This window comes from Loxodonta africana, chromosome 12, assembly GCF_030014295.1.
Source record: "Loxodonta africana isolate mLoxAfr1 chromosome 12, mLoxAfr1.hap2, whole genome shotgun sequence".
NCBI classification, from domain to species: domain Eukaryota; kingdom Metazoa; phylum Chordata; class Mammalia; order Proboscidea; family Elephantidae; genus Loxodonta; species Loxodonta africana.
Genome location: NC_087353.1, coordinates 40858715 through 40880363, shown reverse-complemented (window position 1 = coordinate 40880363; position 21649 = coordinate 40858715). Strand labels below are relative to the sequence as shown.

Here is a 21649-nt window from a genome sequence, read left to right as displayed (position 1 = left end):
TCTGTCCCCATGTTTGGCACAGTACTTGGAACATGGTTCTAACAGCTAACGTTTGTTGAGCACCAGATATTCTTACCTGAACTAAGTCAAATAATCCTCCCCCAAATCCTATGATTATTACCCCATTTTACAGATGAGGAAGCTAAGACACAGAGGTTCAATAATTTCCCCAAGGTCACATGGCCAGAATGTGGCAGATCTGACCCCAGACAGTCTGATTCCAGAGCCCGCACTCTCAACCCCACTATTGGGCTGCCTTTCTCTTTATTGTTTTGGATGATGTCTGTTAGCTTTGGGGAAAAAAAGGACTTGTTTCTTGGCCCACTCAGGGGCTCAGGTAGAATGGGGAGAAGGTGGAATGCAAGTTACCATGGCAACCGGCTGCTGAGCCCTTGGGTCTGAGGTTCTACTGCTAGGGGAGAGAAGGGTGGGGTTGCCATGGGGCAATGTTTGAGGTACCAGATGCGCTGGGAGGACCTGGAGGAGTACCAGGTGGGTAGATCAGGCAGGAGATTCTGGGCAGAGTTGGGAGCTCCCTGAGGCAGGTGGTAAATTGGGGAACTCCTGTCTGGAGCTCTAGAGTTTACCAGGTAAGGCAAACCTTGTCTTTACTAAACCTGCACCCACATGACCCAGACCAGATCTCCAAGGCCACCTCCCCGCATTTGTCTCCTGCTCCAGAGCCCAGAGTTTTAATCTTGACTCTGATCCACTTACCAGGTGTATAGCAACACCTCCTTTTCAAGGTTTTCAGAGACTGGGGGGAGAGAAAGGGATCCGTTTCCTCCTTTGCCGCCTCAGGCCCACTACCTATGTTGGGAAGCCTTCATTTCCCCAGCTGTGGGATGAGGGAATGAGCTTTTCCTCTCTGGCTCCCAAAACCCCCCATTCTCCAAAGGGGTGAGGTTTGGAACTGAGTGCAGGGCTGGACTGAACAGGTTGGTAGCCTCTCTGTGGTTTTTCGTAGGCCCTGACCTTCCTGACCAGAAATGACATTCTGTGGTGAGTAGAGGGGACCCCTTCTCTGTTCGCTTGAGCCAGGTTCTTGCCCTGGTCAGCCTCACCCTGGTTCCTGAACATGGTCCCTGCTTAGAGCCATCTAGCCCTGGAAATGGATTGGGACAGGGCAGACAAATTGCAGCCCTGAGGGTCATGATTTCCAGAGTCTACCTGGACGTGACTGAAACATAAGGCTTTTGGCTGCTATTCCTTCCCTGTGACCCAAGGAAGGGTTTCATCATAGAATCACAAAGCTGGATAGAGCCTCTTTGAAGAAATGGAGCAGACAAGGAAAGGGCTTAGGAAACATAGGTCTGAAGCCTATTTTGGCCATTCAGCCTCTCTGAAAAAAAAGCGCCTGTTAAATGCCCCCTCATAGATTGTGGGAAGAATGAATGGGATGCCAAGGGGTGTTAGTGTTTAGCCCAGCCAAATTCTCAATAGGACCTATTAGAGGAATGAGTGAGCTCACCAACACATTTTTTGGAGGGCAGGGGCTGGGGGGAAGTTGGAGTGAGGAGACCATGTTTAGATTCTCAGACCTTCTCCTTTCCCCTCATCTTCTCTGCTTGGACTTACCCTCCCCAGCCATTATGTTCAGCCTGGAAATTACGCTTCCTGCTCAGGGTCTCGGGGGGGCAGTGACTGCACAAGTGTGGGACGTTCCAGGTGCAAGTGGGGCGGCCAGGGCACAGGGAGCCATGAAGACTGGGCAGTCATGTGCTGTTATTTTCCTTTTAAAAATAACGTTTGCTTACTTTTAAAGGTATAGAAACATATGACAAAACTCCAAATGAACCACATCCTACTACCTATATAACCCTCGTTACTAAATATTATCAATTATATTAACATATAGTTAATAATATTAATATTCATATAAATGTTTGTATATTATTATGTCTATATTAATATTGGAGCCCTGGTGGCACAGTTAAAAGCTCAGCTGCTAACCAAAAGGTCAGCAGTTTGAATCCACCAGCTGCTCTTTGGGAACCCTATGAAGCACTTTTACTCTGTCCTACAGGGTTGCTATGAGTCGGAATTGACTCACTGGCAATGGGTTTGATTGGTTTTATATTAACATTATAATATATTCTTATATTGATATACAAATATTATCAAATCATTAATATAATTAATATAATATAATGATACACACAAAACAAAAACAAAAACCAATCCCATTGCTGTTGAGTCGATTCCAACTCATAGCAACCCTATAAGAGAGTAGAACTGCCCCATAGGGTTTCCAAAGATTCAAACTGCAGACCTTTTGGTTAGCAGCAGAGCTCTTAACCACTGTGCCAGCAGGGCTCCATAAAGATGTGCTATATTATGAATATAATATTATATTACATGTTATTAAGAAATAATAACCTCCCCTGGGGAAAGGCATATCCAAAGAAGGCTCCACTCTAGCCCAAACTTCTCTAACAAACTTCTCTCAAAAACTCTTCCTGGCCTGCCCCTTCTTTTGACATCTTCATTACTGAGCTTAATGGGTCAATACTCCACCTCTGGGTAGCTCCTGCCTGGAAGATTCCCGCCCTTTGGGGCCCCAAGCAACAGGAACAGGTTAGTGCTGGGGAGGATGAGGATGCTACAGGTAAGAAAGGCAGAGTGGAGGCCACTCCACGTAACTCAACTCCTCTGCTTTTGATTCTACATATTGGAGATCTTTAAACAAGGCAGAGTGGGACAATACCAAGGGGGGACAGAAATTCCAAGACAGGTAGGGTGATACCACAGAGAGCTCACTGCTGCTTGAAGTCAAGTTGGGTCTGCAGACCCATAAAACCATATATTGGGGAGCAAAGGCCATCTATAGCTGAAGATGTAAAAGAGCTGTCAAGAGCTTTGAAGAATGGAAGAGGACCAGGAAAGCACTGGAAAACTGGAGATGTCCACATGTCCCCAGTTCAGAAAGGGAAAGCCCTTTGACCTGGCCCCTTTCCCCTTGCATCCAGAGGCCACAGGTGAAGTAGATCACGATATGGCCATCAATGGAAGACTACCTTTAGAAAGGAGGAGGAGGATCTTTATGTCTGGTATGGAGCCACCTCCAAGATAGATTGTTAAGTAAAGAAAGCAAAGCGCAGGCAACTTCCAGTTACCGTGGAGAACAGAGCATATTCTTTTAACTCTGTTACCTCCACTAAAAGGAGAATAAAGGAATAAAGAAGAGAAATAAACCCATAAGGACAAAATGAACATAAGAGATGAAAGCAGATGAGAGAGGTCAACAAAATGTTCAAAAATGGAAAGCAGATAGATCCATGTCACAGACTTAGCAGAGCAGAAGCTGAAAGCAAGTTGCCTACAGGGGGTAAGGATGATGGAATCAAGAACCCAGAAAGGCTCGGGAACCTTTGAATATCAGGATGTGGGGTCAGGCTGAAAACAGAAAGATAGAAAATTCTGTATGGTTCTTGCTCTTGCCCTGCAATCCACTCAGCTCCCCCTTCCCCACCCCAGCAGAAGGCAGGAGCTCACCATCTGGAGAGAGCTGCACCAGAGAGGCTCCTGACTCAGGGCCTCCAGGCACAGGGAAGAGTGGCATGAGCTCTGGTCAGCCTTTTAGAGCCTTGCTTGTAAGTATGAATTGAAAGCCAAGGAGCACTGGGTATTTGAAGAAGGAATACAAAAAGCCTATACTAAGTCATGTCATGATGACATTTCAGAACACCTGAGATAACGAGAAGATCCTAAAAGCTTCCACAGAGAAAAAACATTTCAGCCAGAGAATCAGGAGTCAGAATGGCTTTGAACTTGTTATGTTGGAGGACAGTGGCTAATCACCTTCAAGAGTCTAAGGAAAAACCACTTCTAATCTAGAATTAAGTCCAGGTTAACTATTATCAAGAGTGAGGGTAGAATAAAAGTGGAATATCAAAATTCTTTGACACACAAATTCTAAAAAAAAAAAAAATTTTTTTTTTGTGCATTTGCTCTTAGGAAGCTTTTGAAGAATGTGCTCTGTTATAACTAGTTTAAAGAAACATGAAGAAAAAAGTCTGAGAATCCAGGAAACAGGATTCCAACACAGAGGAAGGCAACATGAAGTCTCAGGATGATGGTGAAGGGAAGCCCAAGGATGGCAAGAGGGAGAGGGCCTAGAAAGCAGGTTAGAACTAGGGGTCAGGGGCTTCCAGATGTGATGTTTCCAAGAAAACAAAATGAACCTGTAGATTACATAACACATTTGACCATAATGAGAGGAGGTTTACGTTCTACAGAAAGTTTGGGGAGAAATACACTGGAACCTAAGCAAATGAAAAACAAAACGATTGTGAACTCTGGGAAAAACAAAAAGCCTTGCAAGAAAGGAAATATAATCATGGTGTACTAGGGAGCTCGGCTCTGAATAAGGTTTGCATAATAATATAAATACTAAATATTGGTTCAGTCAAATGGTTTTATTTTATACTGGGAGATTGGGGGAAGGAGATGTATACACGGAGAGCCAAATCCTCTTCTTTTGTAGCAGGAAGTCACAAGATAATGTCTATAATGAAAAATACAAACAATTAGCAGTATCAGCATAGTACTTAGAAATAATATATAAATATTCAGTAGAAACCAAGAGAAACAGCAAAATGTTTTTGAAATGCTGCCTCTGGAGTGCAGGGGCGGAGAGGTGGTATGGGGAACTGAGTAGTGGTAGTTTTAATTGTAAGTCTTTTAACCTATTTAACTGTATTATTTTGGAAAATTGGACAGATGTATAGAGGAGCCCTGGTGGTGCAGTGGTTAAAGCACTTGGCTGCTAACCAAAAGGTCTTCGGTTGGAGCCCACCAGCAGCTCCACGGGAGAAAGATGAGACAGTCTGCTTCCATAAAGATTTACAGCCTTGGAAACCCTATGGGGCAGTTCTACTCTGTCCCACAGGGCTGCAGTGAGTCAGAATCAACTAGACAGCAGTGGGCTTGGTATATAGGATGCAGAACCCTGGTGGTGCAGTGGTTAAATGCTTGGCTGCTAACCCAAAGGTCAGTGGTTGTAACCCACCAGCTGCTCTGCAGGAGAAAGATGTGGCAGTCTGCTTCCATTGAAGATTTACAGCTTTGGAAACCCTATGGGGCAGTTCTGCTCTGTCCTGTTGCGTTGCTATGAGTCGCGATTGACTCAATGCAATGGCAGTTTTATACAGGGTGCTGCAGTTTCTGTAAAATAAAGGGATATACATATGTATGTACACACACACAGAGGACACCTCTGGAAGGATACGCGCACACACGAATGAATACTAGGGTAGCTTCTTGGAGGGGGCCTGGGAGATGGCACATGGTAACGTTGGCGTGTGTTGTCTGTGAAGCGAAGAGGCAGACTGGGGGACCCGTGGCCCAGCAGGCTTCCATATGGATGCTCAGAAGCACTGGTAGTGGCCCAGGGAGCAGATGGCGTGTGATGCTCAGGGAAGAAAGTGGCCATCACGGCTGCGGAGGCTGAGTTGGGCCAGGCTAAACACTGTCACTTGTGAATGATTTTCCTTTGTGGCTTCTGATAATGTGTTGTGAATTTCCTATGAAGGTGACAGAGACATGGGCTGGATGACAGTCCAGCTGGATGAATTTAGCTAGTTGGAAAGAAAGTATCCAAGAGACCGATAGGCAGAAGTAACCTTTGAGAGGGTGGCTGTGTCCTGGTCTAACACATTTCCACCTTCTTATCTGTGACTTGCATAAGGACATGAAGGCCTGATCACCCGATTTGCAGATGACATATGGTGGGAGGGGCAGAGCACACGTGACAGACTCTGGTCTTGGGGCCAGCCTCTTCCCAGTCCAGGGCTACCTTGGCTCATCTCTCCTCTATTTCCAGCTCCTGGTTATTTTCTTTCACCTCCGTTTGGTCTCGGAAACAGCAAGATTCCTTTCAGCCTCAGCTCCAGGTCAGCCCTCTCTGACTTCTGGTTGAATTAGCTACCCCAGGAGCCCCTGCTTCCCAGATGTCTTTTCTGGGCTCAGTCAACAGGCCCTGCTGGAGAACTTTTCTTCAGCTGTGGCTGTAAACCCTGCTCCTGGGGCCTGTCCCTAGAGAGGGCATATGTGGCTTTCTAGGCAGCACACAAACTGACGCCAGTCTGGCCCTGCATGGCTGGTGCCTGGGTCAGCCTGATGTGCTCAGAGCTCTTTGGATTACACTGCATTGCTCATGAATTGCTCCTGACATTGTCTTGGGTTTGGGTGTGGGCCTGGTTTTGGAGCCTGAGCTCGCTCCTAGCCCCTGTCCAGGGTGGCCGTCTTTCCTCTTAGCCCCCTCAGGACTCTCGGAACTTCACCGGCTCTGGGGCCCTGCCTGGCCATCAGCCCTTGTGTCCTCCCCACAGCACATAAGGTCAGCGACGGGGTGCTTACAAGGTTGTTTTCTGCAGTCCAGCTGTCTGGGTTTGAGGCTCAACTCTGCCACATACTAGCTGTGTGAGACTGTGGGCGAGTTTATTACCCTTACTGAGCCTCAGTTTCCGTACTTGTAAAGCAGTTGGATACGAAGGTCGTAGACGTTACCCTCATATGGCTGTTGTTTGGACAAGTAAATGATCAAGTCCATGGCAGGGACTTAGGGCAGTGCCTGGCACGTGGTCAGTACATAGAGGATCTCAGAAGCACGTGGGTGGACATGATGCCAGAGGGCAGCACAGAAACCTGGAATCACAGCATGACTGCACTGGAGGGATCCAGGGGGAAACTGAGGCCCAAGAGGGTCTGTGGCAGGCCCAGGGTCCTATGGAGAGGTTGCAGGGGAGCTGGCCTCCTCCCCGACTTGGGGCCTCCCCCAGCAGATGGCCCTTCCTCTGCGTCTGGGCTAGGTGAGCAAGGGAGCGGCAGCCTGGCAGGCTATATGTGTGAGTTTTTCGAATGGCTTTGACTTTTGAGTCCATTAGTGATTAATTCAGAGTTCCATTTACAGCTGGCTGATCCATATTTGGAGGAGAAGAACATTTTGTGGCAGCCAAGACGCAGCTACGATTCATCTGTGGGCAGTACGCCCACTTGGCAGCCTGCGAGGGCATGAAGTCCGGGGAGGGCCCTCCCCACAGCACCCTCCCCAGAAAGCTCTCCAGGGGGGTTGGGGCCTTTGGAAGTGGGCAGCACAGCTGGGAGATCCTGGTTTAGGGTTCAGCCCCCCAATAGCCTCTTCCCAGCTGCATGCCCGTTACCCCTCCGAGCCTCAGTTTGTACACCTGTAGAATGTATCACCCTGCAGCTCTTCTGGTGGCACAGTGGTTAAGAGCTCAGGCTGCTAACCAAAAGGTCAGCAGTTGGAATTCACCAGCTGCTCCTTGGAAACCCTATGGGGGTTTCTTATAGGAAACCTATAGGGTCACTATGAGTAGGAACCGACTTGAGGGCACATAACAACAACAAAGACAACAGCTCTCCCACAGGGGGCACTGGGACGATCTGGTGCAGTGATGTGTCTGGGTGCATCCAGCACATGAGAAGTGGGGGCAGCAGGCAGTGGGGAGACCTTTCTCTTTCCCCCGGCAGTCCTTCCAGCACTGCCCTTCCCAGGGCTCCTGGGGGAAAGAGCTTTAGTGTCTGAAGCTCTGGCTTTAACACTCATCACTTTGTGACCTTCGGCAAGTTATTTTACTTCTGGGGCCTCAGTCTCCCGATCTGCAAAACGGAGACAATGAGCCCTTCCCTGCAAGGCTGTCACGCAGGTCGCGTGTAAACTGTTCGTGAAGTGGCAATATGCAGTGGGCACTCCCAGCTGCATACCACTGTGGGCTCAGCAGAAGGCTGCCCTGGGTGAGGCCAAGGGGTGCTCTGTCTTAGAGAAATTTTAAAAATTAATGAAACTTACTAAAAGCTAGTCTCTTTTTATTATCACCTCACACCAACAATTCTAACAGTATCGGTGATAAAAACAAACAAACAAAAAAACACCCTTTTGGCTGGGGCAGACCACTCCTAGTGCAGCCTGTCTGTTAGTATGCCTCTGCACACTCCATTGATGATGGTTTTCCTTTCTTCCTTGTTGCCTTTAAGTGCCCCCTCAGATCTTCTCTGGGGATTATCTCCTGACCCTCACCCCTGACTCCACAGCCTGGGTTTCACTCCCTCATAAACTTGCTGAAGAGCAGAGCCTCCAGTGACAGCTCAAGGTCCCCTACAAAGTAGTCATGGCCCTACCCGTGAATCTCGTGAAGCATTCCAGGTTCCACCTGTCAGGCCTTTCTCATGACAGGCAGGACAGGACCATTTAATGGGGGTCATCTCCCCATTGGACAGAGTCAGGATTTGAACCTAGATTGGCCAGAGAGGGCAAACAGCTTGCCTCAGGCCACACAGCTGGTGGGTAGGGGGATCAGGATTTCAATTGGGGTCTTCCTGGCTTTGCATCTGTCATTGTCCCAGCAGGAAGCAGGTGGCATACTCAGCTGGGGTCTTCGAAGATACTTTCTAATGAAGGCACTATTCACAGAGGCCGAGGGAAATCTCAAGGAATGTTGAGGCACCCAAGAAGTAGCGATTAATGCCTCCTAGTCCTGAAGTAGTTTGTCTGGATGGCACGAATGGTTGGCAGTTTGTGTCCATCCAGAGGCATCTTGGAAGAAAGGCCTGGTGATCTATTTCCAAAACGTCGCAGTCTTGAAAACACCATGGAGCAGATTTACTCTGCATACATCGCCTGAGCTGGAACTAACAACAATGGTCCTGAAGTAGGCCGCCTGGGTGGCGCAAATGGCTAAGCACTCACTACTGGTCACAATGGCAGCTGGTTAGTTCTGAGGTGCCCAGTTAAGAGTGGAGCTGTGGAAGCCACTGCTTGATAGGAGGACACAGACTCTGCCAGAATGTCCTGAGGCTGCAAGGGCTGGGAGGAATAACCCACCTCTCTCACCACCTCCAGCCACCTGGAAGCCAGGGGGCAGGGGAGCTGGGGGATGCAGGATGGTAGAGCCCAGCCCGCAGGGCACAGAGCAGGGTCTGGGCAGGGCGGCAGGCTGGGCCAGGTGGTAGGCAAGCAGAATACTGAACTTATTTCCTTTCCACTGCCCCATGGCTAGGAAAGCCTGGTGGCGTAGTGGTTAAGAGCTACAGCTGCTAACCAAAAGTTTGAATCTGCCAGGTGCTCCTTGGAAACTCTATGGGGCAGTTCTACTCTGTCCTACAGGGTCACTGTAAGTCAGAATCGACTCGACGCCAATGGGTTTAGGTTGGGTGGCTCCATGGCTGGGATCCAAAAGACATTTTTGTAGTCATCGAGCTGTGAAAAGATGAATGCTAGAAGGAGGTTGGAATGTGGTTTTGATTTCCCCTGGTGTTGGGCCTCAGTGAGAGGGGTCCTAGGAGGACCTCCTTCTCTATCTCCAACCACTTAGTCATGTGTCCCTAAACTCCACCTATCAGAGGTTCATTTGGGTTAACAAGCCTCCTGTTTTAGCGTTCAAATACCCTGGGAGTGTCTACAGAGTCACTGTTAGTCACTCACCCCTGTGTATGAATTAGTTTGATCAGCTTGCTTGCCTCCTAGCACTTAGCTGAGATTATACATTTAGATTAGAGGAGAGGGCTAGGGAAGGAGTGAAGGAGTAAGAGGTAATTTTTTTAAAAATTGTACTTTAGATGAAGGTTTACAGAACAAACTAACTTCTCAACAGTTAGTACACATATTGTTGTAAGACATTGGTTAACAACCCCATGACATGCCAACACTCCCCCTTCTCAAAATCAGGTTCCCCATTACCAGCTTTCCTGTCCCCTCCTGCCTTCCAGTCCTTGCCCCTGGGCTGGTGTGTTCCTTGAGTCTCATTTTGTTTTATAGGCCTGTCTAATCTTTGGATGAAGGGTGAATCTCAGGAGTGACTTCATTACTGAGTTAAAAGGGTGTCCAGAGGCCATACTCTCAGAGTTTCTTCAGTCTCTGTCAGGCCAGTAAATCTGGTCTTTTTTTGTGAGTTAGAATTTTCTTCTACCTTTTATCCCAGCTCAGTCCAGGACCCTCTTTTGTGATCCCAGTCAGAGCAGTCAGTGGTGGTAGCCGGGCACCATCTAGTTGTGCTGGACTCAGTCTGGTGGAGGCCATGGTAGGGTGGAAGAGGTAATTTTAAAGCACGAAGGACCACACAAGGAGGTGAGGGCAGGCCTGGGTTAGGTGAGAGGATTCCACCATCACAATCTAGGTCTGACTTCTGGACAGTCGGAGGGCAAGGTGGCATCTGGGGTTTAGGACAGGGACACAGGGAGGTGGGAAGGCTCAGAATCGCCTCCGAGGGCTGATATAATACAAACACTGTTACATGTCAGGCACTAACTGACATTTGATACACCCTCTCCGTCTCATTTAATCCTCATAAACTTGGCAGAGGAGATCATTACCCCATTGTAAAGATGAGGAGACTGAAGCTCAGATGAATTTAGTACCTTGCTGAAGATCTCAGAGCTATTAAGTGGCAGAATCAGGATTTGAACTTAGGTCTCTGTGGCTCCAGAGACTGTGCTTTTAACCAGTCTGAAGTTATGGCCCCCTCCCACTACACTTACACACATACATACATGCGTGCACACAGCACACACATACATGCACCCACCCACACACATACACACAAACATACACGTACACACATGCATATGCACACACATGCACGCGCACACACACGTGCACATATACACAAATGCAGACACGCATGCACACATACACTACACACATACATACATGCACACATGTGCACATACACACGCACACACATACACACAGGCACACACATGTACATATACATGCATGCATGCACACATATATACACATGCACACATGCACATGCACACACACTTGCAAACACACACATGCACTCTCACACACATGCACACATATACACATGCACATGCACACACACATACACGCCATGCACGCACATACACACACTATGCACACACACGCAAACAAACATATGCACACGCACACACACATACACACATGCATACACACATACACACACATGCACACACACTCATGCACACCCATGCACACACATACATACATGCACACCCCCACACACCCATGCACACACATACACACGTGCACACACGTGCACACATGCACACACTTACACCCATGCACACATGCACACACACATGCACATGCATGCACACACATACACACGTACACACCCACGCACACACATACACCCATGCACACACACACATACACAATCCATGCTCACACCCATGCACACACATACACTCAGGCACACCCACGCACACACATACACCCATGCACACACACACATACACAATCCATGCTCACACCCATGCACACACATACACTCATGCACACCCATGCACACACCTACACACGTGCACACACACATACACAATCCACGCTCACACCCATGCACACACATACACTCATGCACGCACATGCACACACATACACACATGCTCACACACACATACACAATGCACGCTCACACCCATGCACACACAAGGCCCTTCACAGTTCAGTGAACTCCCATCACAGTCCTCCAAGAGGTGTCACTATCACCCTGTTTCTGGAGGAGGAAACTGAGGCTCAGAGGTGTGAAGTGAGTTGCCCAAGGTGACACAGTCCCACTGTGGCAGTGCAGGATGTGGTGTCTGAGTCTGAGGCCACTCTGTCCTCTCCACTGGCTGTCTTGATCTACTGGTGGCTGGGAACCTGTGTCCAGGGTGGGTGGGGAGGACAGAGGCTGAGTTCCTTTGCTCCCGTGTCCTCTCGGGGGCCACACAGACGTTTGCTGTCACAAGCCCAGTCCCCTGGACTCTGGATTGGGGGTCTTCAGACAGGGACATGGGCTATAGGAACAATTAGGGAGATTGCTCAGCTTGCTGCCAAGGGGGACGTGGGCGGCTGTGTGGCTTGCTGGGTGCAAGCAGCTGTGTTCTAACCTAGCTCTGCCACACACACCACACGACTTCTTTTCTTCTCTGGGCTGAGGGTGGGCCTGAGGTAATGCCGTGGCTCCCCCCAGGCCCTAGTCGTTTCTCATTCTGTGAATGAGGGACAGACTGACCGCTGATGGAAGTCCCTCCTGGCTCTGACATCCTATGACTAATACTGTGGAGCGTGTCTAGGACACGGAGCACATTCCTCTGCCTTTCCTCACGTCTGGATCATTTCTGCACCCCCACAGTGGGTGTCTAGCCCAGTGCTGGGCACCCCAGAGCCTCAGGGGTGTTTGCAGATGGGTGGAATGATTTATTACTGTTTTTTCTGTGCCAAGCAATTCCCGAGTCCCCTTCCCCAAAGAGAGCCCCACAGGTGAGAGGGCTTGCTAGTCTCTCTTCCCCAGCCATGCCCCCATCATGCCTATCTCTTCTCAGCATCCATGACACCTTTCTGAAGCTCTGCCCTCCTGGGAAGTACTACAAGGAGGCCACGCTGACCATGGACCAGGTCAGCTCCCTGCCAGCACTGAGGGTGAGGCCATGATGGCTGGTGGGTTGGGGGTGGGGGTCACTGGGATCTACTGAGGATGCAAGGTGCCGGGAGGGAGTGAGGCTGGGAGGGGGAGAGATGGGTTTGCAGTGCTGCAGCGTGGGTCAGCTGGCAGACTCACCCTGGGTGGTGGGGGGTGCGGGGTGCTCTTGAATCTCCAAGCAGAAGGCCCCGCATGTCACAGTTTCCAAGTACCTTTCACATGCATCTGTCCTCATTCCATCCTTGAATCAGTCTCAGGAGGCAGGACAGGTGTGATAACTCCCACTATTGCTCAGGTGAGGGGCTCAGGTACAGAGGGGGCTGTGCCTTGCTCAGGTCTCCCAGCTGGAAGGAGGTGAGGCTAGGACTCAGGTGGAGGCTGGCTGGTCTTGCTGATGGACCCTCCCAGGCCTGCCTGTGATTCCCTTTGAGCCTCAGCCACCCCACAGCTGTCTGCTAACCATTTACTTGACCCCTTGCCCCAGCGGCCCCTGCACCAGCCAGCCTCCTCTCCTTTCTTTGGTGCTCCCCACTATGGTGAGTGGGAAGGTGGGGAACCCCTGCAGAACCACTGGGGCCTTGGGGAAGTCAGGGTCCTCCTTCAGGCCACTGCCTACCTCTCCTCAGCCCTCTGCTTTTCTGCTCAGGTTGCCACAGTGGACTAGGGCTGTTGATCCCTGTATTTCTGAAAGGACTTAGAACTTCTTGGAGGTTCTTCCCTAAGACTTGGAGCCCTGGGACTCTCCTCCCCACCTGCCTTCTTCCATCTCCAGGGGGGACTCTATTTCTGCTCTTGCTCCTTTCTTTCTCCCCTCCTCCAGTTCGCCAGTTCTCCCTGAAGTAGAAGTTCCTGCTAGACAAGAACAGGGAGTTGAATGCCCATGTCCCTTCTGGCCTTCCCCACTTTTCCTGGGCTGAATCCCACAACCCACAAGACCAGGACACACACCCTGCTTTTGCTATAGGTGAGTTCTGTGCAAGCCACTTCTTTGGGCCTCTGTTTCCTCCCCTGTAAAATGAGTGGAGTGGTGGGGTGGCTGGGAGTTTCCCTATGCTCTCCAAGGTTCCTTGTCCCCTGACGTGCTGTGTTTGCCTGCACCGTCAGTGCCCCCTCCCCTTTGCTCCCCATCCTTCAGGGACAATCCTTTGAGCCTTGTCCCTGTCGAGGGTTGTGAAAGAGGCTCTGCCCTTCCCCCGGGGTGGCCTGGGCGAACCAGAGGCACACAATAAAAGGCTTCCAAATCATTCCTGAGCCTTTAATTAAAATTTGTGCAATGCATGGAGAGGGGATGTCAGGTTAACAAATCATGGCAGTGTCAGGCGCCCCTATTTTTCACTCAGATCTCGGCAGAATAATGGTTTGAGTTTGTCACTGTGCAATGAGGGCCCATCTTCTTTTCTGTCCCGAACAAGATGGGCTCTGAGAGCTGCGGGCATCTCCTGGAAGAGTGCCAGGGACGGGGGCAGGGCGGGGGGGAGGTGTGTCGTGAGGGAAAGATACGGAAGGAGGGACTTTCACCAAATGGCCATGTGGCCCCTCCTAGGTGACAGGCCTCGTGCAAGGGCAGAGACAAAGAAAAAGAGAGAAGAACACAAAGCTGGGGCCTAAAGTGGAGGCAGGAACTGAGATGCCCAAAGAACGAGAAAGAGTGTGTATGTGATAGCAGGGTGAGGGTAGCTGGAGAAGCTGGGGTCTTGGAGTGAAAAGAAGGGGAGTCCTAGGAAAGGAGAAATGATTGGTGCATGTCCCTGCACCAGAACAGCATGGGCGACTGTTCTTGTAGCCTCCAACTCACACCCACTCACCCGCTGTTCCCACAGCCACACGTGCACACCTCCGCACACATCCACACACCGCACACACATGCTCAAGCGTGCACACACAGTGTGGATGGGCTTCTTTCAGACCTGGATTACCTACCATGGAGCCTGGGCTGAGGGGTAGCCAGAGAGCCAGCACTATTGGCATGCTTCTGCCCTCCCTGCTGCTGTGTGCTATTTTATCAGAGAAAAATAATAGATACTCAGGTTTGTCATGCATAAACTCTCTTAGGTTATTGCAAGATAGTCGTGGTATGGCACGCAAGTAAAGACATTCATTTAGAATCAGAAAATCAGAATTAACAATGACAATTATAATGTTAGCACAATGGTCAGAGTCCAAATCTTTAGACTCCAGGCTTTTACTTTTAACAAGAGGCGTTGGGAAGAAGGCTGGCCCATGGCTTGAACTGGAAGGAGGTCCCTCACAGACAGAACCAAAAGTTGGTGGCAGCAAACAGAACCTCATCTCTGCCTTCTCCCACTGAGTGAGCGGAAATTTAGGGTTTATATGTGAATTTGTCACCTTGGCTCCACACAACAAGGGCCAATGTGATGTCAAAGACTGGTACGTTGTGTCTTTTCTCCAGGGTTAGAGAGTAGCATCTTCTCTTCAAGGTTAGAGACGAGTGAGGCTGTTTAGGTTTCTGCTATGTTCTCTTGTGTCACAGCATGCTGGGTCAAAGTGAACTTAAAGGTTGTTTACATTCTATACATACTTCACAAGTGTCTATGTTTCTAAGTTCAGAAATTTTCTAAAAAACTTTCTTAAGACTTACAGGTTTCTAATGACTTATAGTTAATGATAGAGAGCCTCACAAAGGCAGACATATTTCTAACTTCATATTACCCGCAAAAAAAACCCATTGCATATTATAAGTACTTAAATATATGTCTTTTTGAAAGCATAATAGTGATTTATACCTTATGGGATTTGAGATCACTATAGAAATATATAGAACAGCTGGGGTGGGCGCTGCTGTCACTGTCGAATCTACCAGCCACTCCTTGGAAACCCTATAGGGCAGTTCTATTCTGCCCTATAGGGTGGCTTGTTTGTTTTTGGAGGCTTGTTCTTCCCCAGCCTGTGGGCCATGCCTACAGAACTGAGCCAGGACCTGGTTCCATTTCTGGAGCACCAGACACCTGAGAGCTTGTCCAGAGAAAAGTGGGGGGGGAGGAAACGGAGTCTTGGACAGTATGGCTTTTAATTTTACTTTTCCTGTTTTGTCTTTCTAAATGGTCTTTATTTTATTCTATTACACAAGTAAAAACTAGTTCATTGTGGATAAAATGGGAAAATACAGAAAAGCAAAGATAAGATAAAAATCACCCACTAGCCCACCTCCGAGGGATGGTGGCCACTACGACTGTTTTGACATATTTCCTTCTAGACTTTTTTCTATGCAGATATGTAAATTTTTATTGGGATCACATTGACTTTTTGGTATTTTGCTTTTTGTTTGTTTGTTTTGGTTTCCTTGTTGTCTTTCCAATTGGTTTTGAACAGCCAGGACCATCTCATGAATTTTGGACACGGAGCCACTGCCATATCCAGAGAGCTAGGGGACAGGGTACTGGGCTGGGAGCTGAAGACTAGGGTTTGAATTCACTTGGTAGCCATGTGACCTTGGGCAAGACACTTCACAAGAGGAATGCCTGGGAATGGGGGTGGGGGAGGAGGGACAAAAACAACTAAGAAACAGACTACAGCCAAAGAAGACTGGGTGGGGCATGGAACCTGTTTCCAGGAAGGTGAAGGCTGTCCTTAGAAGAGGATACACCTCACTCTAGGTGGCCCCAGGGCAACACAGGAAAGTCCTTTCTAATCATTAGAGCTGTGCAGAGGAAGAATGGGTGCCCTTGTGAGGTAGTGAGCTCCCTGTCACTGAAGGGAACCAAGCAGGGGGCCTGTCAGGCATTTGGCAGGATGTTCTAGCACACACTTCGTTGTCAAAGGGAGATTGGAGTGGATGCGTTAGTGCCCTGCTCAGCCTTGGAGTCTGTGGTTCTAACCCTGGTTTTATTATTCTCCTTTGTGTCATGTATATCACAGTGTGTCCTGGACTTGAGAATTTCATAGTCCGATAAAATTTCCAAAAAAGACTTTTGAGAAGGGACTAGAGATGCCAAATTTCAATTTTGCCAAGCAAGAACATTTAACAAAGTATATCATGTCCAATCACGATCATTTTGTTTTTTAAAAAATGTTACTTTTAGGACAAAAATGGAAGACATAATGCTACAAGCAAAGACAAGCCTTTCCATACTCACCCCTTTTTGTCCTTACTTTCTCCCTTTGTCACTGCTCATGAAGAATGTTGTCACTGACCATCACTGGTCCTCAGACCAGCTTTTAGGGACTTACATCTAGGTACAAAAGTTTCCCTCCACATCTTTCCAATCTTGGGTGAAGCAGAAAGCTTGCTTCCCAAAATGAGTAGGGAGTGGCTTGCTGAGAGGTGGGGACCAGGGTGTCCCTGTCTTCTCTGTGGCCCCAACGACGGGAGTTCTGTGGCTCACACTGCCCAGAACACTTCTTTGGAAACGGCTTTGAGAACTGGGCCCCAGGGAGTTCTGGGTACTGATAGAACTTGGCTCAGGGGCCTGAGTGGTGCAGGAAGAAAGCTCAGTTTTCTTAACTTAGGTTCACTTGTGGAATAAGTGGGCTTATTAACATTGCGGAGGGTCTGCCTGTCAGCCGAGAGCAAGCAGAGAGTGGCCTGGGTGGCAGAGGGTGGGAGAAGCCTGCTGACAAGAATGCCCTGGTGATCTGGGACACAGTATCCCTTTTCTTCTCAGAAGTCTGTTTTCTTTTTGTCTGCTGTTCTATTTGGTATATTTTAATGTGAATTAGCTCAGTATTTCTGCTCTGGTAAATAATTATCTTTCTTAATGTAAACACGGATGAGTGTGGCATGGTGTGACCCAAGTTTCTTCTTTCCGGGCCCAGAGCTATCTTAGTGTCCACCCAGGATGGCCAGGCAGCAGGGCCTGAAGGAAGGTCTCTCAAGGTCTCAGCATAGTACCGGCCGCTTCCCCACCTCCCCCTCTGGATTTCCTGCCGGCAGATTGTCTTTGCATCGTCTGCTCTTACTACATTTATCCTGGCATCCACTCTCTAAAAGCCAGAGAGGTTTGGAAACCTGCCCAAGGTGTAAGAAGGCACTCCAGGCATGGCTCCTAAGATTTCAGCTCCATCTCAATTTCTATCTGTCTGAGCGTTTTTGAGCCCTGATTATAGGCAAGGGCCTATCTGCTTAAAATGGTTTGCAAAGAACTCACTCCTGAGGCTGTTAAGCAATGAAAAGTCCTTGTGGTATTTATTCCGCCTCTCAAGAAGTCACCAAGATGGGAGGAGTAGGGGTGGGAGTAGATATTCTTTTCAATTTTTTTTTTTTTAAGTTTTAAAATTGTATATGCCAACAGAGAGTCAAGTTGTCCTACATGGGTTGCCTGCATTTCTCCTTCTTTAACCAAAAACCAACAACAAAAGTTCTTACAACTGGACCAATAAGAAACATCGTGAGAAAGAGAGAAAATATTAATTCATTTTAGTTGGACCCATAATCAACACCCACGGAAGCAGCAGTTCCAAGAAATCAAGTGACATATTGCATTGAACTAATTTGCTGCAGAAGACCTCTTTCAAATGTTGAAAAGCAAAGATATCACTTTGAGGACTAAGGTGCCTCTGACCCAAGCCATGGTATTTTCAATTGCCTTATATGCATGTGAAAGCTGGGTAATGAATAAGGAAGACCAAAGAAGAATTGATGTCTTGGAATTATGGTGTTGGTGAAGAATATTAATAAACAATGAACGGCCAGAAGAATGAACAAATCTGTCTTGGAAGAAGTACAGCCGGAATGCACCTTAGAAGAGAGGATAGTGAGACTTCATCTCACATACTTTGGACATGTTACCATTTTGTTCTGTTGCATATGGTCGCTATGAGTCGGAACTGACTCAACGGCACCTAACGACAACCAAAAACCAAACCTGTTGCCGACAAGTTGATTCCAATTCGTGGTGACCTCACGTGTTATGGAATAGAAATGCTTCATAGGATTTTCTTGGCTGTAATCTTAATGGAAGCGGATTGCCAGGGCTTTCTTTTGTGGTGCAGCTCGGTGGGTTCACACAACCAACTTTTCAGTTAGTAATTGAGTAAAACTCAAAAAATCCTCGCTGCCATTGAGTCGATTACAACTCATAGCGACCCTATAGGACAGAGTAGAATTGCTCCATAGGGTTTCCAAGGAAGTGGCTGGTGGATTCTAACAGCTGACCTTTAGGTTGGCAGCCATAGCTCTTAACCTCTGTACCACCAGGGCTCCAGTAGCTGAATGCAAACTGTTTATGCCACCCAGGGATCTCCTTCTCTAGAAGCAACCATCTTCAGCTCTTAGCTGATTCTTTCGGTATTTGCCTCCATATCTGTAAAGAGCAACTTATATTGCCATATCTTGATATTTCAGTCTTTAATTTTCTCTAGAGATAATATGTGCTTGACTACTAAGCTCAAGTCTGGTGATTTGAATCCACTGGAGCAATTCTACTCTGTAACACATGGGGTCTTCATGAATCAGAATCGACTCAACAACTACAACAACAGAGATGATTTAACTCTTTCCTCTCCCTCTACCCCCATCCTCTCGATGTAGTTATATCGTAATTTCAGTTAGATCACTATTCCGTGCTTTCATTATTATGATTTTGTATGCCATTCAGAGCTGAAGCATTTCAGAAACTATGGTGACTTCTTTCTTTCTGCACTTTTTTTTTTTTTTGGTGGCTTTTTCTGGATGTAATAGTTATTTTGCTCAGATTTCTATGTACTTATCATTAAGTCAACACCAAACTTCTGCTGATTGTCTAAATCTCCTCTAAAGGTTATTCAGGAGAGAGAAGTTGTCTATGCATTTCATTTTCTTATGAAATTTCTCCTGGAGCCTTCCAACCTACTCTACTCAGAATGGGTTGCCCTCTGAGCCTACTGTATGTTGTCACACTGGCATCTTCCTTTACAACCAGCCGTCTCTCCTGGATTTTCCATTTCCTGTCTTCTTTTCTCTTGGTTACTTTCCTTGTTTTGGTGGAGCACATCCTCCAGTAGTTTCCTGGTAAAGAGTACAGGGAAAAATGTCTTTATTCTCCCCTCACACTTGACTGAGAGTTTAGATGGAACTGAATTATAGGCCAGTTTCACTCTATTGCATTTTGCTGCGAAGTTCAAAGCCTTTCTGTTTCCTGAACTTTTTTGTGACTTTTCCCCTCCCTTTTCTGCAAACCTGTAGACTCCAAACCAAACCAAACCTGTTGCCATTAAGTCAATTCCGACTCATAATGACCCTATAGGACAGAGTAGAACTGCCCCATAGAGTTTCCAAGGAGCCCCTGGTGGATTCAAACTGCCGACCATTCGGTTAGCAGCTGTAGCTCTTAACCACTGTGCCACCAGGGTTTCCCAAACCTCTCTTAGTGCCCTGAAATATCCAATGATGTGCCTTGCTGTGGGTCTGTTTTCTCTGTATACTGGGCATATGGTAGACCCATTCAGCCTGGAAACTCATGGCCTTCAGTTCTGGGACTTTCCTTGAATTCTTTCTTAATAATTACCTCCATTCTCTTTTCTTTGTTCTCTCTTTCTTGACATTGTACATCCTGGATTGGCCCCTTACTCTTTGTTTCTCTTCTCCTATTTTTCATCTTTGTCTCTTTGGTCTTCTTTCTGGGAGATTTTCTCAACTTTATCTTCAATCTTATTTAGCTTTTTCATTTCCCTATCATGCTTTTTATTTTCTGATTATTGTTCTCTGACTTTTTTTTTTTTTTTTAATAGTATCCTGGATGCAATATGTTCTTTGATCTTTTCTTCAAGGTGCTTTTTTCTTCTGTTTGCTTGTTTGGATATTCCTCTTTCATGTAAGAGGTCTTCCTTGGCTATCTGGTAATTGTCTGCTCATAATTAAAAGCGGAGGATGGTTGCTAAATAACAGTTTCAAAGCTCTGAATCCTTGGATGGGGTTTATTGACTGGGAGTTTCCCTGGAGGGTGAGCTGAATGGGCCATTTCTTTTTTAACTGAAAAATAATTTTTTTAATTGACTTTAGATGAAGGTTTACAGAACAAACTAGTTTCTCATCAAACAGTTAGTACGCACATTGTTGTATGACATTGGTTAACAACCCCACGACATGTCAACACTCTCCCTTCTCAACGCCGGGTTCCCTAATAGCAGCTTTCCTTTTCCCTCCTGCCTTCCAGTCTCTGCCCCAGAGCTGGTGTGCCCCTTTAGTTGTGTTTTGTTCCATGGGCCTGTCCAATCTTTGGCTGAGGGTGAACCTTAGGAGTGACTTAACTATTGAGCTAAAACAGTGTGCAGGGGCCATACTCTCAGGGTTTCTCCAGTCTCTGTCAGGCCAGCAGGTCTGGTCTTTCTTTTTGAGTTAGAATTTTGCTCTACATTTTTTTCCAGCTCTAGCTGGGACCCTCTACTGTGATCCCTATCAGAGCAGTCAGTGGTGGTAGCTGGGCACCATCTAGTTGTACTGGACTCAGTCTAGTGGAGGCCGTGGTAGATGTGGTTCATTAGTCCTTTGGACTAATCTATCCCTTGTGTCTTTAGTTTTCTTCCTTCTTCCTTGCTCCCAAAAGGGTGAGACCAATGGAGTGTCCTAGATGGCTGCTCACAGGCTTCTAAGGCCCCAGACTCTACTCACCAAAGTAGAATGTAGAACATTTTCTTTATAAACTATGTTATGACAATTGAGCTAGGTGTTCCCCAAGACCACGGTCCCCACAGCCCTCAGTCCAGCAATTTGGTCCCTCAGGGAGTTTGGATGTATCAATGGAGCTGCACGATCTTGCCTTGCACAGGTTGTGCTGGCTAAGTGGGCCTTTTTTTTTTTTTTTTTTTTTGAGGATTCCCTAGAGTGGGAGGGAGTTCGGTACTGGCTGCCAGCACTCTAGAGCTAAGTTGGGAAAGAGGGCTGGAGGAGTCTAGAGTTCAGTGGGCATAGATTTATTTAATCCTCAGTTCTCAGCTGGGTCTGATGTCCCTTAGGTCTGAAAATCCCTGTTGTACTCTCCCCAGAGAACAACGCTAATCTTCTGTAGGCCCTCAAACAAACAAACAAAAAATCAAACCCATTGCCGTCGAATCGATTCCAACTCACAGCAACCCCATAGGACAGAGTAGAATTGACCTGTAGAGTTCCCAAGGAGAGGCTGGTCAATTTGAACTGCCCACTTTTTGGTTAGCGGCTGAACTCTTAACCACTGTAGGGCCTGGTGAAAGGCAATTCCCCAACAGCAAGTGGGGAGGGATCTAGAATGCACTTTCAACCAATCCTCCTTTTAGCTGACCCCTGTTTCCAGTGGTACCAGGTGCTTCCAGTTCCAGAGCCTTTAGAG

General features: G+C 47.6%; 1 protein-coding gene across 1 annotated transcript in view; it reads left to right on the top strand.

Annotated features, from left to right (window-relative positions):
- The first annotated feature begins 294 nt into the window (after window positions 1-294).
- CIB4 (calcium and integrin binding family member 4) overlaps window positions 295-21649 on the top strand; it is a 92368-nt gene continuing 71013 nt past the window's right edge. Inside the window, exons 1-3 of the mRNA XM_003411834.4 lie at window positions 295-492; window positions 968-1002; window positions 12313-12409. Of these exons, the coding sequence (XP_003411882.2) occupies window positions 439-492; window positions 968-1002; window positions 12313-12409 (186 nt within the window). The 5' untranslated portion in view covers window positions 295-438. The remainder of the gene's footprint in view (window positions 493-967; window positions 1003-12312; window positions 12410-21649) is intronic.